This window comes from Tachyglossus aculeatus, chromosome X1 (assembly GCF_015852505.1).
Source record: "Tachyglossus aculeatus isolate mTacAcu1 chromosome X1, mTacAcu1.pri, whole genome shotgun sequence".
NCBI lineage: Eukaryota > Metazoa > Chordata > Mammalia > Monotremata > Tachyglossidae > Tachyglossus > Tachyglossus aculeatus.
The window spans coordinates 23,630,748-23,649,054 of NC_052101.1; the positions used below are offsets into that span (position 1 = coordinate 23,630,748).

The window sequence follows — 18,307 nt, forward strand, 5'->3', positions numbered from 1 at the left end:
TATGTTAAAAGATCTGCAAAGGTCTAGGATTGCTTACCTCCACTGATGTCCACTGAATATCAAACAGCAAAAGAAAAATTCAAGTCACTGAATTTGTCCAGAACAATGGTCTGTATCATTGAAAGATATAATTAAGCATCCCCTATACCCTATACTTCTGTATGTTTTCTAGTTTACACAATACCCTGACTCAGAGAGGAAAAAATATCTTAGAGTTTGCAAATTTTAGAGAGATACAATGGAACTTAAACTTGCCTATAAATAAGCACAAAAATAGGTACTAGATCGATACTGTTTTAAAAAAAAATACAGCTCATATTCCCCCAGGAATATTAGCTCCTGATCGTGATGCTGACAAACAGCCTGCCACATTTAGTTGAAGCAGATCTGGCAAGAGAAACAAAAATATTTAGTTCTATGACTTTTAAATGGTTTGGAAATTGACTCATCATCCTATTAAGTATTCTCCAGCTATAGATAACTAACAAACATTCTGAGCAGAAGTACAGTGCCAGAACTTGAAGTCTTTCCAATTGTCCTAACAAAATAGTTCTTTGGTTCACCAATTACTTGGTATCCATCACAACTCCTCTGTTACATGATTCAGTCTCTACATTCTAATATTCAAGTCATTGTTAGGAAAGAACTATTCGCTCAGTAAAAGGAAAGGAAAAAGACGGGAATACATTTCTCCAAAAGAAGTTGAAAGAAGAGACATGTTATTTTACATTTCAAATTGCTATGAACCTGGGTCACATCCTCACAAGTTGGTTTTACAAACTAATGAATAACAGATTCTTTCATGTGAGCCTCCTTAAGCAAAGGGCCTCATTATGATGGATAGCCAAGGTGTACTCCATTGTACATAAAGAACACAGAAATGTGATTGATTACTTGGCCTTCTGTTTATGTTCTGTTGCTGCTAAATCAACATTAAAGGAAGGTTAATATTCATTTTTCTCTCAGGCTAAAATGCCTCAGGCAGTATCATATGACTTCTGGTACAGAACTCCAGTATCCCATGAGAAATGGGCTTTTATTCAATATTCTCAAGGAAGCGTTTTTTGATTATTTCTTAAATTCTCCTATTTGTTACCCAAATACATAGATTAGATGTTGGAATGGGAAGTGAAAAGTGAATGCTCACATGTTTAAAGGAAGGAGAGAGAAGTCAGCAATACAGGCTTGAAAGTCCAAAGAGTATTAAGAGTGGGCAAGAGAGAAGAGAAAAAGAGGATTAGGCCTTCATTATTAGGGATTCACAAGGATTGAATGAGACCACAGCCGATTAACTGATGACCTAGCTGATCTGTTGAAAGAGTTCTGGACATTTCCTCATCCTGGTCTCATTCTTTCAATGTTCCTGATGTTCTTAGGAAACAAAGAGCCCTTCAAATAACCCCAGTTATATTCAGTGTCTTGATGCTTGAACCCTCTGCGACAGGCATGCATTGTCCCCCTCTACATCTATCAATTGCCCTGAAGAACTGTTCCCTGCCATGGACTATGTGACCATATGAGTTTCCAGCTAAGACAGTGCTCCCATAGCGCAGTTTGTAGCAGGGACAATACCTTAGTGGCACAGGAAGTGGGAGAAGCTCCTTGTGGAGCTGAAGTGAAGGGTGGGAAGGAGCGAGGAATGATTAAGCAACATGGCCAGCACAGGCCTGGAAGTCATGAGACCTTGGTTCTAATTCTGGCTTCGCCACTGGCCAGCTGGGTGACCTTGTGCAAGTTACTTAACTTCTCTGGGCCTAAATTTCCTTTCTGTAAAGTGGAGATGAAATATCCATTCTCCTTTCCCCTTAGACAATGAGCCCTGTTTGGGCAGGGACTACTGTCTAACCTGATTAACTTGCATCCACTTCAGCAGTTAGTACCACGCTTGCTGAATAGAAAGTGCTTAATAGTTACCACAAAAGAAAAAACAAATGGAGGAGAGGTTCTGAGGATAAGGAAGCAAAGTCTAGGTGAGTATCTGTGGTAGGGGAAGAGAGTTCAAAGCAACGTCGCCTACCCCCGCTGTGCATCTAGCTGGCAAGAATATTTGTTAAACTGAAGTATCGTTATACTTTGTCAATTATCCACTTTGCTCAGTCCAGAAGAGGGGTGAATAAGGATGGGGAAGGAAGAAAAATGATGAGGCGAGAAAATGAAAAGTGAGGCAATGCCATACAAGATGGAGGGAAAAAGAAGGGGGGGGGGGGGAGAGAGAGAGAGAGAGAGAGAGAGAGAGAGAGAGAGAGAGAGAAAAGTAAGGATCAAAAAGAATTTGAGGACAAGGGGAACTTGCCAACCGAGTAGGTTCATATTCCAATGGTTTCAATACAAGAGCAAGGAGGGGAATCAATCTTGCATAAATACAAACTATAAGGCAAGGTTTGCATTATGCATTACCCACGGGGTTCATTTTCAGCCTTCTGCTTCTCCCACTTTGCCCAGTTCTCCCAGCCTCTTCTCAGGCAAAGGCTTAGAAACAGAATTTCAATCTGGTATTCCACTGGTATTGCTTCTCCAATTAAGGCTAAGGCCAATTAAAATCCTAATTTCTCTATCCAATTGGGACTCCAAATGTGAAAATGTATCCCAAGGCAAATCCACCAGGATCAATTATATCAACCAAACTATGAGGTTTATGAAAAAGTGCTGACTATTCCTCTACGCCTTTCTCTCTCCCCACCCCACCGATCCTTCAAGCTCCTTTGCATATTGAGGATGACCAAAGCATCAATCAATCACATTTACTGAGGGCTTACTGTGTGCAGTGAACTGTATTAAGTGCTTGGGAGAGTACAATATAACAGAGTTGGTAGACACATTCCTTCCCACAGCAAGCTAGCACTGGTAGCCCCCATACCACGATCAGAGGTACTAAACAGTTCAGGTATGCCCTCCCTTTCTCTCAAAATTTGGACTACTAGCTTGGAAGTTGACAAACTCTACAGTACTAATTGTAGTAACTATGGTATTTGTTAAGTGCTTACTATTTGCCAAATACCACATTAGAAGCAAGATAATCTAACTGGGCATAGACCATGCCCCACACTGTCTAAGGGGAAGAGAGAACAGATATTTAGCCCCCATTTTGTAGATAAGGAATCTGAGGCACAAAGCAGTTAATGAACTGGCCCAAGGAAACACAGCATCTAAGTGATGGAATCAGAATTAAAACCTAGGTCTCCTGACTCCCAGTTCTTCGCTCTTTCCATTTAAACCATGCTACTTCTCGATTGATCTGTACCAATTAACTGTCAGTCGATCAAGGATTTTCTGGATCCCAAAGGAAACCACCTGAATTAGCAATAGAGAGTTCTCAGCTTGCAAACAGCAATTACAAATGCATCTATTTTTCAGCCCAAATCCACAGTGTGTAAGGAACAGGGACAGGAGATGCTGTGTGGAATTCAAAATGCTTCCAGGAACCTCCCACTGCAAAGTTCTGCAGGAAGAGGCGGGAGGCTTTCAGCAATTCAGCCCATTGCACAGATCAATCAGGAGTCTTTACTGAGCTGTCTCCTGTGTGCAGGAAGAGCACTGAACTGGTGCTGGGGAAATTACGATAGAGGTAAAAGACATGATCCCTGGCTGGGACTTGGGAAGATTTGGGAATAAAACAGTCCCTAAAGATCACCACTCTGGCATAGCAGCTAAAGAACACTTTGCCCTCCTAGCCTTCAATGCTTAAAACTGTTAGCTAACCAGAACTTTTGTGAAAAAATGCAATATCCACAAAAAATTCTAGTATGGCCTAGTGGATAGATCACGGGCCTGTGAGTCTGAAGGACCTCGGTTCAAATCCTGACTGCACCACTTGTCTGCTATTTGATATTGGGCCAGTCATTTCACATCCTTGGGCCTCAGTTACCTCATCTATAAAATGGGGATTAAGATTGTGAGCCCCCTGTGGGACAGGGAGTGGGTCTGACTTTATTAGCTTGCATCTATACCAGTGCTTAGAACAGTGCCTGGCAAAGAGTAATCACTTAGCAAGTAGCATTAAAAAAACAAAAACAAAGCAAAACAAAAAAACCAACAAAGATGTGCTCTCTTTTCTACTTGTTGGTGTTCTCTCAGAGAAGGAAAAAGATTGTTCCCCGTGACCGACTGCAGAGAGTTGGGAGACTTGAGACTCACTTAGAAACTATGGTTCTTCTGCACAGGAGAAATCCGTGGTGGAAACAGATTTGAGACCCATCATCATCATCATCAATCGTATTTATCACCCGCTGCTCCCTATAGTAAATTGCACCAACACCTTCTTCGGGCTTTATTGGGGGTCCTTTCAATCAATGGTGGGCTGAGCAGTGCTTAGTATGTGCTGGAAGCAAGCAACAATCATGCCCATAACACTCTACATTTGCAAACACTTGACACGTAAAATGATTAAAGTCATCCGGGTAGGAGGAGGGGTAGCCTTTAGGAATGCATGGGAATGCATGAAATTCTAGAGGGGTGATCCTGAGGATGATTTCCTGCATGCTCTGCCTCTCAAAAGTGACTTTCTGCCCTCTTTTCTCCTATCGTGTGTCAGGGAAAAGTAGAATTTAGAGCAGCAATACTTCATAGGTAATAAAAATGGAGTCCATTTTAATGCATTAATATCTAGAGAGACTGAGACAAACCATAAATATGCACTGAGCAAGAGAGGGGTGTGCGTGGAATAACAAAATGACTGCCCCTGATACTACGGTCTAGGGATAATCACTGAAAGACAGTTTTTTTGTTTTGTTTTGGTGTTTTTACTGTGCTACCTGAAGTCTGCAGCACATTCAACTAAGGCTCTGCAACTGCCTCTTCCCAAGTCCCTTACTCAGCCTTGTAAATTACAGTAGGTGTAGCAAAAGTCCAATGAAAGAGGATTCCTTCCTAAAGGGGGAAAATCTGTCCAGCAAATGTTTGCAGGACACTTGGCCATGTTTCTTTCAGGAATGTCCCCAAAAAATCCCCCACAGCTCTGCCCAGCTTATTTAGTGCCAAACAAAAGTGTGATTCTCTGAGGACTAATCAAAATCCAGATGCCTTAGGGGGAAAGTGTCAAATTTGGCAGCCCAAATGGTTAAATGTTGTAAAGCTGGAAAATTACTCTTGATAAATAATGAGCAATCTGATCATTAGGCAGGACGGCCTCTCTTAGTGTCTGAAAATAAACTTTCCATTTCCCAAATTGGAGTTCTTCCCCAGAGGTTTTGATTCTGATGAAGTTTTGCTTTCCAAAGAGCATACAATTTGTCAGAATAGCCTGGAACCAAACCACTTCTCTGTATCCACTGACTCTTCTGCTAATTTTAAAAATAAAGTTTCTGAAAGTCATAAATCAGCAGAGGATTATGGTGATGTGACAGGGAAATACACAGACCAAAACTAAAAAAGTGCAAAAGTGAGAGGTGGTTTGGGAAGACGTTTGTCTTTGGAACGATAGTAGGCATCAGTCATTTCTTAGACCATTTGTGAAAAGTCTTTACTCTTAATGCATTTATTGCTGTTTAAACAATGGAGTGTCTATTAAGAGAGACAGACTTCTGCCTTGGAAATAAATCACCCCTCATGTTGAAAAACAGTACAGTCTGAGCTGAAGCTGGGTAATTTTGAAAGCAAACTGACTTCTTGTGTTCTATGCATTGCAATTTCCAGTGGAAGCAGAGTTAATGTCAATCACCCTGTACAACCTGGGAGGGGAGAGGTATATTTTACAAGAACACTGAATTGGGTGACTCCCCTGAAGAGGTGTTCATAAATTTTCAAGGAGCAGAGTGGCTTGCAAAGCACCGAACTTTGCCTTGCTCCAGATCTCTGGGCACCAGTGCAAAAGTGCTGGAGATTTCTAGCAAGTTTGTATGGATTGCAGTGCTAGTGCTAGGAACTAATCCGGGAAGGCTTGTTGGAGGAGATGAGATTGTAGGAGAGCTTTAAATGTGGGAAGAGCTGGCACTGGTCCTACTTGAGAAAGGAAGATGTTCCAGGCCCAGGAAAAGGGGATGAGGGCAGGAGACACAAGAGGAAGGAAGTTAAGGTTAGCTGGAGAGGAGTGAAGAGAAGCAAGGTGAGCAGTAGTGGATGAAGAAGGCAGATAAGTCAGATAAAGCAAGTTCTTTGAGAGCTTCGAAGCCAACTGTGAATTTTTATTTGAAGTGGAGGGACAAGAGAAGTCAATGGAGGGTTCTGAGGAAAGACATGGGGCCAGTGATGATATACTGTGGAGCACCATGCAGTACAGATCCATCATTTCAATGATGAAGAGAGTTCACCATCACATCTTTGTTCTGTGTCAGTCTGTCTGGAAATTGATCTGTCTACTTTGCCTATTTTTCAACTTCCTCTTGGGTCAGGTCACTAAATGCCTTTTCTGGATACACTTCATTTTGTTCCATGCAGCCATTTAGTTTCCTTGTTAATAATAATAATGATGGCATTTATTAAGTGCTTACTATGTGCAAAGCACTGTTCTAAGCACCGGGGAGGTTACAAGAGGATCAGGTTGTCCCACAGGGGGCTCACAGTCTTAATCCCCATTTTACAGATGAGGTAACTGAGGCACAAAGAAGTGAAGTGACTTACTCAAAGTCACATGGCTGACAATTGACGGAGCGAGGATCTGAACCCACAACCTCTGACTCCACAGCCTGTGCTCTTTCCACTGAGCTATGCTGCTGTGCGTTTTTTGCTGTCTCTGGAAAATACAGGTTCAGGGTCCAAGAGGATCCTGGATTCCAGATAGTTCAAAGCAATTTGGTGAAGGTACACCCTTGCATTCATTTTTCTCATGTCTTAGTGTGCAAGAGGTTTACTCGGGCCTCCTTCCTTCCCCTGGGACTCTAAGGAAGGGTGAGCTCTCTGGAGAGAGACAAGGATCTGGGCCTTCATTTGAGGACAGCAGACTGTATGATCTTTTAGGTTAAGGATCGTATCTACTAACTCTACTGCACTCTACCAAGCTCTTACTACAGTACTCTGCACAGCACAAACCCTCGATAAATGCTGTTGGTAGATTGACTAAGAGCTAAAATTGCAGAGGGTGATGAACTCTTAACAAGTGTGGTTTGTTTCCCTTAATGTCAGTGCTCACAGTCCACAGTGGGGCCTAGATAAATCCCATACTTTGCTCAGAGAACCTCAGGTTTTCAACAGATCGGGTTTTGGCTCGAAAAGAGACTGCGGTCATTTTTTAAATGCGCTCAGCTTTCCTAGTGAAGGATTGCCTTCTCCAAGCCAAGAGTCGTTATGCGTTCTGACCTACCGTCTGTCTTCATGTGCTCCGTACCACCACCCCTCACTCGTCCTTGTACAGTTTACTTTTCACTATCTCTCCAGTGGGTCTGGCTGTGACTTAGGGCTATTGCTGCTTTCACCTACATGGAAAAAATCCCCTTACTTTTCATCTGGCATGAAAGCTGGCACTTTCCTCTGTCAGTTAGGCAGACTGAAGCAATGCTGCAAAGGTGGCATCCCTACTCAGCTTCTTCATGGATCAATTCTGAAATCCATCCTGGCATTTTTGCTCACACATATGATTGAACAACTATGTCACCCGCTCTCCTAGACAGCCCTGCAGAATGATCCCATCTCTGAACTGTGAGCTGAGCAATATTCTTGGTTGTTCTGAGTTACCTGCTGACCACAGCCTTCTTCCAGCATTGAATCTCTTAATCTTGTCTCTTTTTCAACTACCTACACTTAAGGCAATAATAATAATAAATAATAATATAATAAATTATGGTTCTTGTTAAAGTGCTTATTACGTGCCAAAGCACTGTTCTAAGAGCTGGGATAGTTACAAGTTAATCAGGTTGGACACAGTTCCATGTGGGGCTCACACTCTTAATCTCCATTTTACAGATGAGGTAACTGAGGCCCAGAGAAGAGAAGTGACTTGCCCAAGGCCACACAGCAGACATGTGGAGGAGATGGGATCAGAACCCAGATCCTTCTGACTCCCGGGCCTGGGCTCTAGCCACTAAGCACACTGCTATAATGTTAATAAAAATACCATCTGTAAAAGCACTTACTGTGTGCCAAGGACTGAAGAACTATGCATTACTGGATTCAAAGTAATCAGGCTGAAGACAATTTCTCCCTCATAGGGCTCACAGTCTAATGAGAGGGAGAACAGATAGTGAATCCCCATTTTTCAGATGAGGAAACTGAGGCACAGAAAAGTGACTTGCCCAAGGAATCCGACAACAGGCAAATGGAAGAACTGGGGTTAGAATCCAGGTAACTAGGATCCACTAGGCCACACTGTTTCTCAGACTTCTACCCTTTCCCCTAATTAACTTCTTATAATTTTTTTGTGCTCATGTGGAGCTTCCCAAGCACTTAATAAGGCACCTTGCACTCTCCTGGCTCTCAGAAAATGATGTTATTACTTCCAGAATTTGCCATGGCCATTTGCTAGTGCTATACAGAACAGTTTTATGAGACAGTGTGCGTCAACTTCTAAACACTATTCTTCAGCCATTCCATTAGCTTGTAATAATAATAATAATAATAATAATAATGGCATTTATTAAGCGCTTACTATGTGCAAAGCACTGTTCTAAGTGCTGGGGAGGTTACAAGGTGATCTTGTAGGGACCTTGAAAGCAGAGACCGTGCCTATTGTACCCTACCAAGCACTTAGGACAGTTATCTGCAGAGGGTAGGTGCTCAATAATACCAGGGATTGATTGATTGGTAGATTCTGAGGAACAGAATTGAAGGAGAACATGTGATTCCTCATCACTGTAGAGGTACATTGGTGACAAGAAATCAAGAGCCAAGACACAAGAGAATCTTCTGGAGCCTCCTGCAAGAGGGAGGAAAGGGGCATTTAGGCTAGGGAAATAAGCTATGCAGGTGGATGATCTTTAGTCAGTCTATAAAAGTGCTTCTCTGGTCATTAAGTTGGAAGCTGGGCAAAATCTCTTCCCATTGTACCACTATGTGAGAAGTTGCCGAAATTGTAAACTGTCTCTTCCTCCTCTCCCCCATCCCAATCAATCAATCGTATTTATTGAGACTTTACTGTATGCCGAGCACTGCACTAAGCGCTTAGGAGAGTACCATATAACAGAGTTGGCAGATGCATTCCCTGTCCACATGTAGCTTATCCATTAGTAAAGCAATAAATGCTTCTTTTAGTCTCTGCCAAACTAAATAGTAATTTGTCAAAATTACTAATGTGGAAAAACGGACAATTTTCCCTCATTTCGATAAATTGCTTTAACTTAAAGACATTACTCAATTTCTCCAAGTCACACATGATTTTCTATAGTCCATTATTTACCCAGTGTTGAAAACAAAGCCACTTTCCATTCCCTAAAATGACCAGACCAGCAGGTAGAGGGGCAATAGGGGGTGGTTCAGTTTTGTAAATTCCATTGATTGTAATGGGATTCTTGCTGCAAAATGCATGGTGCATCTTTTGGAGAATTTAAGGGATACTTCCCCAAAAAACAGAATGGGAGTATTCTTCCCCAAAGTCACACTAGTGAGAGAGGGGAGAGCCCTGATGCAGGGTGGCAGACCCCAGCTGCTGCATCACTGTCCGGAGTGAGCGTTAATAAGCTAGGGGGAAGCTAAAGATGGAGGAATAGGAAGATGATTGCAAACCTAATGAGGACTTGAAAGAGGAACTCAGTGGAGAGTAGGAAGAGGGAGAGACCCGTGGAGCCTACTGGAAGAGCATCAACTGGCATGGAAGAATTGGGCTCCAGTATTGGTCTGATGAGAGAGAAACAGCATGGTCTAGTGGAGTGAAGCACAGGCCTGGGATTCAGAGGACTGGGGTTCTAATCTCCACTCCACCACTTGTCTGCTGTGTAATCCTGGGCAAGTCACTTAACTTCTCTGTGCCTCAGTTACTGCATCACTAAAATGGAGATTAAGGCTGTGAGCCCTATATGGGGCATGGGTTGTGTCCAACCTGAATAGCTTGTCTCTACCCCTGTGCTTAATACAGGGCCTAGGACACAGTAAGCACTTAAAACATTAAAATAAATCAATGAAAAGGTGGAGGGGTATGTGCTTGTGCAGGCAGGCATAAAGCCAGTAAGCAGACTTCTCTTTGAAGCCTCCTCTTCTCCTGCTGCCTTTAGCACTAGTTCAGTGGACTTAGGAAGAGTGTAGAGCACTGAAGTTCTTGTTAAATGGATCTAAGATCCCATCAAAGCCATAATGCCAAACCCTGTGGCCTCAGAGACAAGCGAGCTCCCCAGCCCTTGCTCCTGACAACAGAGGCTCTTAGGGAGGTGTTGTCCCACAACTTTTAAGATCAGCTCCTCTCAGGAGCCTGAATGGAAACCACCCAAACCACCCGGCCTCCCTGGCCAATCATGGTGCTCCCTCTCCCCTGCCCCTCCCTCCCAGCATTCCTGGGAATGCAGATCGTAGCTATTCCAGGAGGAGCTATTTAAGGAGCTAAAGTCACGGTGGCATCTGGCTGTATCTGTCATCAGACGACCCAGCCCGTAAATGTACCTCTCCATAATGTGTGTTCACAGCATCTGAGCAGGTGCGAACTGCAGAGCTCAGCTCTCACCTTCATCACATCTTTACATAACTTTGTACTGCGGTCATGTGGCTGAGGCAGAAAAATGTTCCAGGTCTCCAGAATTGTTCCTTTGGGCATGAGGTTTTGGAGGCTGAGACCCAATTCTGATCCAACCTTTCAGGTGTTCTCTGCCTCTGACTGAATCCTTATCACTCCTAAGCCAGTTCCCAGCCATGATTAAAGAATTAGGGACCATTCTTCCCAGAGCCATAGTTAATTACAATATTTATTAAGCACTTACTAGGAGCCAAGCACTACTAAAGCTTGTTCTGGCGTAACACAGTCGGACGAGACAGTATGTTTTTGCACTTCTTTAATACAGTTAAATAGCAGTGAGTGACAGTAAACAGCATTCTTCTAGGGGTGGACATAATGTAGTGATTTGAACTGAACAATGTCACTCATGGTGGTACTTTTCAACCACCACCCTCAAACCCATTGATTTCCACTGAATCGATGGTTACTGTAGGACAGTTTCCTCATAACATGAGGTTCTCCCAAAGCACAACTATGGTATTATGGAAGAGTTTCTTTTTTCACAATCAATTATATTTAGTATAGAGATAGAAAATGCTTATGCCTCTTGGCTTTGCATTGAAAACAGTATTCAGTGTGAAAATTACAAGTGACATGAATGCTGGCTCATCATCATCAATAGTACTTATTGTCTAGTGTGTAGAAAGCTCTGGGTGAGCACTATTCTGTGGTCACACTTTATAAATCATTCATGACAGAGAAAGTATTCTTACTTTTTCAGCATTAATTCCCCTGCTCTCAAGACTTTTGAGAGGAGGAGAGGTGTGGAGCTGGAGGCTGTGTCAAATCCTAAGTTTATGACTGACTATGTTTATGCAAGCTAGAACCAATCCATGAGAGAGGTGGCAATGTTTTAATTCACCCGGCACTGCAAAAATCAGATACCCTTTGTTCTTCCTTTTCTTAGCATTTGTTTCACTTGAAAGAGAGCAAACTTCAGCAATACATTCCTTCCCATCATTTTCCTCATTACCAGTGAGCCCCCTTTCTCCTCTCCTCCTCCCCATCCCCCGCCCTACCTCCTTGCCCTCCCCACAGCACCTGTATATATGTTTGTACAGATTTATTACTCAATTTATTTTACTTGTACATATTCACTATTCTGTTTATTTCGTTAATGATGTGCATCTAGCTTTATCTCTATTCTGATGACTTGACTCCTGTCCACATGTTTGTTTTGTTCTGTTGTCTGTCTCCCCCTTCTAGACTGTGAGCCCGTTGTTGGGTAGGGACCGCCTCTATATGTTGCCAACTTGTACTTCTCAAGCGCTTAGTACAGTGCTCTGCACACAGTAAGTGCTCAATAAATACGATTGAATGAATGAATGAATTATTGACTACTTAATGTATGCACTGGACTGAGTGCTTGGGAACATTTAACAGAAAGAAAAGATACAAGGTCCTTGCCCTTGAGGAGTTTATAATTTCAAAGGGCAGGGAATTGTCATAAATTGTTAAATATACATGAGGGCATAAATAGAAAAAATTAAAACAAAAGAAACTCAATCCATCAATGGTATTTATTGAGCACTTACCTGTGTGTAGACCACTGTATTAAGCACTTGGGAGACTACAATGTAAGAGCTGGCAGACAGTCCCTTGCCCACAAGGAGCTTACATAACAAGTAAATAAGCAGAGATGTCTAAGGGTGCTAAAGTTCCTGTCCTGGAAGGAGGAAGATTAGTCAGGGAATGCCTCTTGGAGGAAATGGCATTTTAGCGGCATTTCAAAGGAGTGCAAGTTGGTGAATTTGAGAGGTAAGGTGCATCCCATGAAGGAGAGAGGTGAAAGCCATGAATCTAAGATGGGAAAGTCTCAACTGAGATTCATTTAGGAGGTTTTCTTGCAAAAAAAAAAAAAACAACCAACAAGGGATACAGTGGGAGTTCATTAGGAAAATAGAGAAGAGAGGTGGACAGAAGAAATCTGACCCCATACTTCCTCCCTCAACTCCTTTCAATACTCTGTCCTTTCCATATAACTGACTCCAAAGGCTGAGCCAAAGGGGCCTAAGTAAGAAAGTACATGAAAATGCTGACTTTATCATACTGAAAAAGTACTGGAGAGGGAACTTTTAAAGTGGTCATTATACTATCATCACCACTGTACAGTCAGAGAAAGAGAAAAATAGAGTCAGAAACAGAGAAAAGAGGGTGGGGAAGACAGATAGATAAAGCTTGAGAGGAAAGAGAATGAATATGATACCCCACCTCCTCCAATATAAGGCAACCCCAGCTTAATTTTCATTTCCTTGATCATATCCTCCCAACAAGAGCTTACTACTATACAGTGCTTGGCACTCAGGACACATTCAATGAATAATAATGATAATAATAATAATAATGATTGAAAGATTCAAAAGCAGAGGTGACAACACCTGACCTATGTTATCCAAACCAAAGGCTGGGTTTAGTGATTTATTCTCAGGCATACCAATCTCTGAGAGTCTCTGGGGTTTGGCCAAAAAGCCAACTGTACCTTATTTCCTCCTCCCAGGCTAAAAATAATAATTGGGGTATTTGCTAAGCACTTACTATATGCCAAGTATTAAACCAAACGCTGGGCTAAATACAAGATAAGGAGACCAGGCCCAGTTTCTACCCCTCATGGGATTCCCAGCCAGGGCCCATACCCCGTATCCACAAGGAATGTGGAAATCCTTTTGGATCTGAGGACTGACCTACCATTTTCCTTCCCAACTAACCAGTGGTTCAGCATTACTCAGATGGCTTCTTGTATTTACCATTGAAAAACCTTTGAAATATTTACCTTCTCCTCATCCTTTCTCTTTATTTTCCAGTGTAGAATATGACTTCCGACAGCAGGAAGGCAGATTCCATCAAGTCCTAAAGACCCTGGATCAAGTGGAACAGATTCCGGAGTCGTCCCCTCCACAGCAGGTGCCTGTAGACCCTCCCATCCCCGAAAAACAGGACATTCGAAGAAAAAGTAAAAAGATGAAAAAGAAATGTTTCTGGTGGATTTGAGCTTGCTAGTTACCACTGGCTACCCAATTCCCAGTCTGCCTTCCAGAAGAAGAAGAGCTGTAACTCGAGGCTTTACAGCTCTGCAGTGAAACCACAAACAAAGCCATGGTACCACGCTCATCAATCAGCAACTTAGAGGACAGAACTGTGGAAGCTGAAAACTGAGCTTGAAAATATACACAGGAAAAAAAAGACTCATCAGCTTGTCCACCATGTATTTAAGGGGTTAGAGATGCTTCGCAGACAGCAAACCATTAACTGTCAAATAATAAAGCCAAATTTTTGGTTGGAAATGGAGGAGGAGGAATGCAAATGGCCACTCCCACATCAGTCAAGCAACCAATGGCATTTATTGAGCACCTACTGTGTGCAGAGCACTGGACTGAGTGTTTGGGAGAGAACAATACCATAGAGTTAATAAACATGATCCCTACCCTTGAGGAACTTACAGTCTAAGGGGAATAAAGTTTAACGTCCCATAGCCACAGACCCCACAATTCTCAGCATGAACTGACCTCACCTAACAGGTAGGAAAGCTAGGAAGATTGTGGGAACAGGAGGGTCCCCAAAGGGCTGGCTGCACTCTGCACTCTTGAGGGCAAAGGCCTGTTATGAGCCCCGAGTAGCATTAAACCATCACTTTTTCTCTGACATCAGCAATCCTTAAGCACAACGGAGGAAAGAAAGAAACCACGGGGAAAATCCTGTTTGGTAAAAAAACATTTTTATTCTTGAACTTTACAAGGTAGCACAGTACTGTCTCCCACGTTGTCAATTTCATCTCCCGCTGTTTGAAAGTCCCCAGACACTTAAATTCTGGGGATGCCCCAACCAAGGAGACCAGCAGGTGTATGGCCAGGATTCCACCACCTTATCCAGCCTGACCTCCACTTTTCTGTTAGTGAAGAAAAGGAAGGCAAGCCAAGAGTCTGCCAACCCCCATTCTGCCAGTGCACAAACCAAGCATTTGTTTCCCAGAGCTGCCGGGCAATAGGATGGCTTAATTCCAGCCCCCCTCAAGTTGGACATTTGGCCAAGATCTTGATGAGAGTCTGTATGGCTTTTCTGGGGACCAGTCACCTGTAACTTTTCAATAGTCACAAGATTCAATAACAAGTCCACATTCTCTGTTCCCATTACATTTTGTCTGTAATTACCCGGCAAAAAGTGTAAGTTTTATAGCTAACACAGTGTCATGATTCTGTTCACTCTTTGACTGGTCTGTCAGGCAGGATTTGGAGGACTGTGGGCTTTGGCTATTTTGCTGGGTTCATGAAATAATGACAAAGTAATTGAATTTTTGGTACACTCTTGGGAAATGGCAAAAAAGGGTTAATGGGCCTTAAAGCTAAATTAAGTTCTACCCAGCTTGTAGAAACCTCTTTTTTTGTGCAATTTGCAGGAATTGTGAGCTATCATGTAGCTGTACATATAAAATACCGCAACATCATTTCATATAGAGCTGAAAAAACATGTGGTTATAGAATAAACTGCTTTTGAGCAAGCTACAGGATGATCATTCCCCGTACATAAGGTACCTCTTACCCAACAAAGTGTGTTGTACTGCAGGCAGGATCACTTTCAAAGTACTGCATTGGACAGAATATTTTCCAAGGGAGAAAGGGGAAAGGCACAGAAATTCCTTAGCTAGTATGCTCTTAGAGTATGCATCACTTAAGATGCTCTGGGGCTAATACTGTAATGTTTAAACCCACTGTCACGCATAACCTGTAAACTTCAGATTGTGTAATACTAGGTATACCTCTCCTTTCCCAGGAAGCCCACACTTATTATATATATATTCCTGAGGTCACATTAAAATATGATACAGAACACTAAAAGCCACAGGTGTATATTTCTATAAATCCTTTTGATGACCCCCTTATTTCTGCACCCCCCACCCACAGTTTAGGGGCTCAGATACCCTTATCAGGGTGCAGTGAAACATGATTATGCTATGAATTATTTCTCTAACAATTTCTTGGAAAGATGAGGATCTTTACCAAAGCACAGCTCAGTCTCCCTCAGGGTCCTGTCTCGGAAAAGGGAAGCGGAGCATCCCAAGACCACACAGATAGAGCCACCTTCCTGCCAAATAACTAGCACCATTTTGGGAATAAGAAACCACATATCCACTCATGGAAAAGCTCCACCTATTTTGTGATATACTGTACAGCATCTACCATTGTATTCTAAAGAAACACTGTACTTGAAATTGCTCAGTTTCATGGCGATAGCTCAACTTAGCAAAAATGATTTTTTGTAAAAAAAAAAGAAAAATATGAGGACTGAGACATCCATGAATTCCAAGTTATAGGAATTCATGCAGCTACTTTCTCTGTAGTTCAACAAAAATAGCACTCACTACACTTGGTACTAAATGCTAGCTCATCTATAGAGCACCTTCTTAAAAAATGATGGACTAATGTAATGTTTTGTAAATTTCTAAACTGTTTTAAATAGGATACTATCTTTTGCAATAAACGTACATATTTTTTCCTAATTTTTAAGGCTTATTTCCTCTCTGGATGGTGTGGTGCAACGTATAAGCTTTACACACAATATACAAAGGAGGCATTATGGTTCTCCCTTCAGCTGCCAAGAAGGGACAGGATTCACCTGGTTAGGTCATCTGACTGCACTCTGTAAAATCCACTCTGACTTTTGAGGAAGAACTTTCCCCAAGGAAGTAGGCACCTCCTGGAACTGACCACTCTAATGGAACTTTTGCTGTTCTTTGGCCCTGGGCACAGTGACGGGCAGGCAGCAATCTGGGAGATAGCAGAAATCTGCAATTGGTTTTGCCTATGTAACGATGGTCAGGATCTATTTACCAAGGCAAGGTTTGATAAATGATAGTTCCTGACCTGAGAATCATTCATTCAATCAATAGGACTTACTGAGCCCCTGCTGTGTGCAAAGCACTATACTAACTGCTCAGGGAAGTATAACAGAATGAATAGACAGGATTTCTGTTCTCAGGAGTTTACAATCTAGCAGGGAAGAAAATAAGGTAGGTACTACCTATGTGATCTGGGGGAAGAGGGGTGTCAGGAGTATTTAAGTGCCTAACTACTCAGAAGGGCTAACAATAATTCTAGAACTACCAGCTGCTCTGCCAGAACCCATGATATTTTTCACAAATTTGGGCCTCCCTGAAGGAGCCAGACAGACAAAAAGCAGCACTATGCTGAGGAACATGACTACCTGGTTATGCACACCCCTGAGTCAAAGCCTTACTGAAGGCACATTCGTTCATTCAATCGCATATACTGAGTGCTTACTGTGTGCAGAGCACTGCATTAAGCACGTGGGAAATACAGTTCAGCATATCTCCTCCGAGAAGCCTTTCCTAACTAAGCCCTCATTTCCTCTTCATCCTCTCCTTTCTGCATTGCCCTGATTTGTTCTCTTTATTTACCACACCCCTCCTGCCCCATAGCAATAATGGACATATCTGTAATTTATTTATTTATATTAATGTCTGTCTCCCCCTCTAGAATGTAACCTTTTTGTGGGCAGGGAACCTATCTACCAAGTCTTTTATATTATTCTCCCAAGCACTTTTTACAGGGCTCTGCATACAGTTAGTACTCAATAAATATGATTGATTGGAAAGAGTAAGATTCTCTCTCTGACATTATCAATTTGTGAAAATTTTGAGGGGCTGGGCACACATTTTTGTTGTCTTTATAAATCACAGGAAATATCTACCTAACTTTTGTGGCTTATAGAAAAGTCCATCATGACCTAAACAAAATTATCTTTTCCACTTCTGGAGCTGTTTTTTTCATACAAAGAAGCCTGCATTTTTAATTTCTTCCCAGAAATATACGCTATATACTACTGGGAGAATAAAATATTTCTGTAGAACTGAAAGTGACTGCAGACCAGAAAAATTAACAGAACCTAAGTGTTAGAATGAATTCAACATTCGTTGAGTATTTACCTAGTCTCTTTACACAGAGTTCCTTCAACTGTTCGCATAGAGTCCTTCATCCACAATACTATTGGCTGGTCCAAAGTATTTTTCCTGGCCATCACCCCACCACTCTGCCTGACTGTAATTTCCAAAAACAAACTGTATTCTCCTGGGCTCCTCCATGTAGATACTATATTTGGCATGAGCTGCCACAGCTGCTGGTGCACATAGGGGAAAAGGAATTACTTCTCCCCTGGCCAAACCTTAGCCCCATGCTGTCCAGAGGACAGCCTCATGAGAAGATAACAGGATAGGTTCAATAGCTAACAACACCTCCACAGAACAATATCCAAAGGAGCAGCACATTTCAGCTGGGTGGAGGGATGTATTCCTCAGGCTTCTCATTGTTGCAGGAAAGGCCATTCGAGACTGTGGCTCTCTTTTTAAATTTTGTTGACAGTTCCATTCTAGCCTCCTTTGAGAATTATCAATAAAACTACCTTCCAATTTTCCAGGATGCTGTCTGTGGTATGAAAAGAAAAATGCTTCCTGAACTTAAAGCTGATTGCTAACTATTTTCATTCACATTTTCATTAAAATGACCGGGTGTATTATATATGACAGTCTTTTTTGGTTGGAGTGCAGTTTAAAGAATGCTTGAAGTCTGTCAGCTAAAGAAGTGTTTCTAGAAAAACACCCTCCCTTGGCTTTGTCTCAACTAAAATAAAAAAAAAAAAACGCACATGGAAGGATTAACAGGTCAGAAGGCTGTATCACTCACAAATTATAGTAAACTACTTCCATATTTTCTTAGGTTTCTCAAGTACACTACA

At 42.1% G+C, this 18,307-nt stretch overlaps 2 protein-coding genes across 2 annotated transcripts in view; one reads left to right on the forward strand and one right to left on the reverse strand.

Moving 5' to 3' along the window:
• INSYN2B (inhibitory synaptic factor family member 2B) overlaps window positions 1-13,943 on the forward strand; it is a 109,741-nt gene extending 95,798 nt beyond the window's left edge. Inside the window, exon 5 of the mRNA XM_038771965.1 lies at window positions 13,366-13,943. Coding sequence (XP_038627893.1) covers window positions 13,366-13,552 — 187 coding nt within the window. The 3' untranslated portion in view covers window positions 13,553-13,943. The remainder of the gene's footprint in view (window positions 1-13,365) is intronic.
• Window positions 1-18,307, reverse strand: part of LOC119949834 (dedicator of cytokinesis protein 2-like) — a 381,064-nt gene that overhangs the window by 180,245 nt on the left and 182,512 nt on the right. The gene's annotated exons all lie outside the window — the stretch shown is intronic.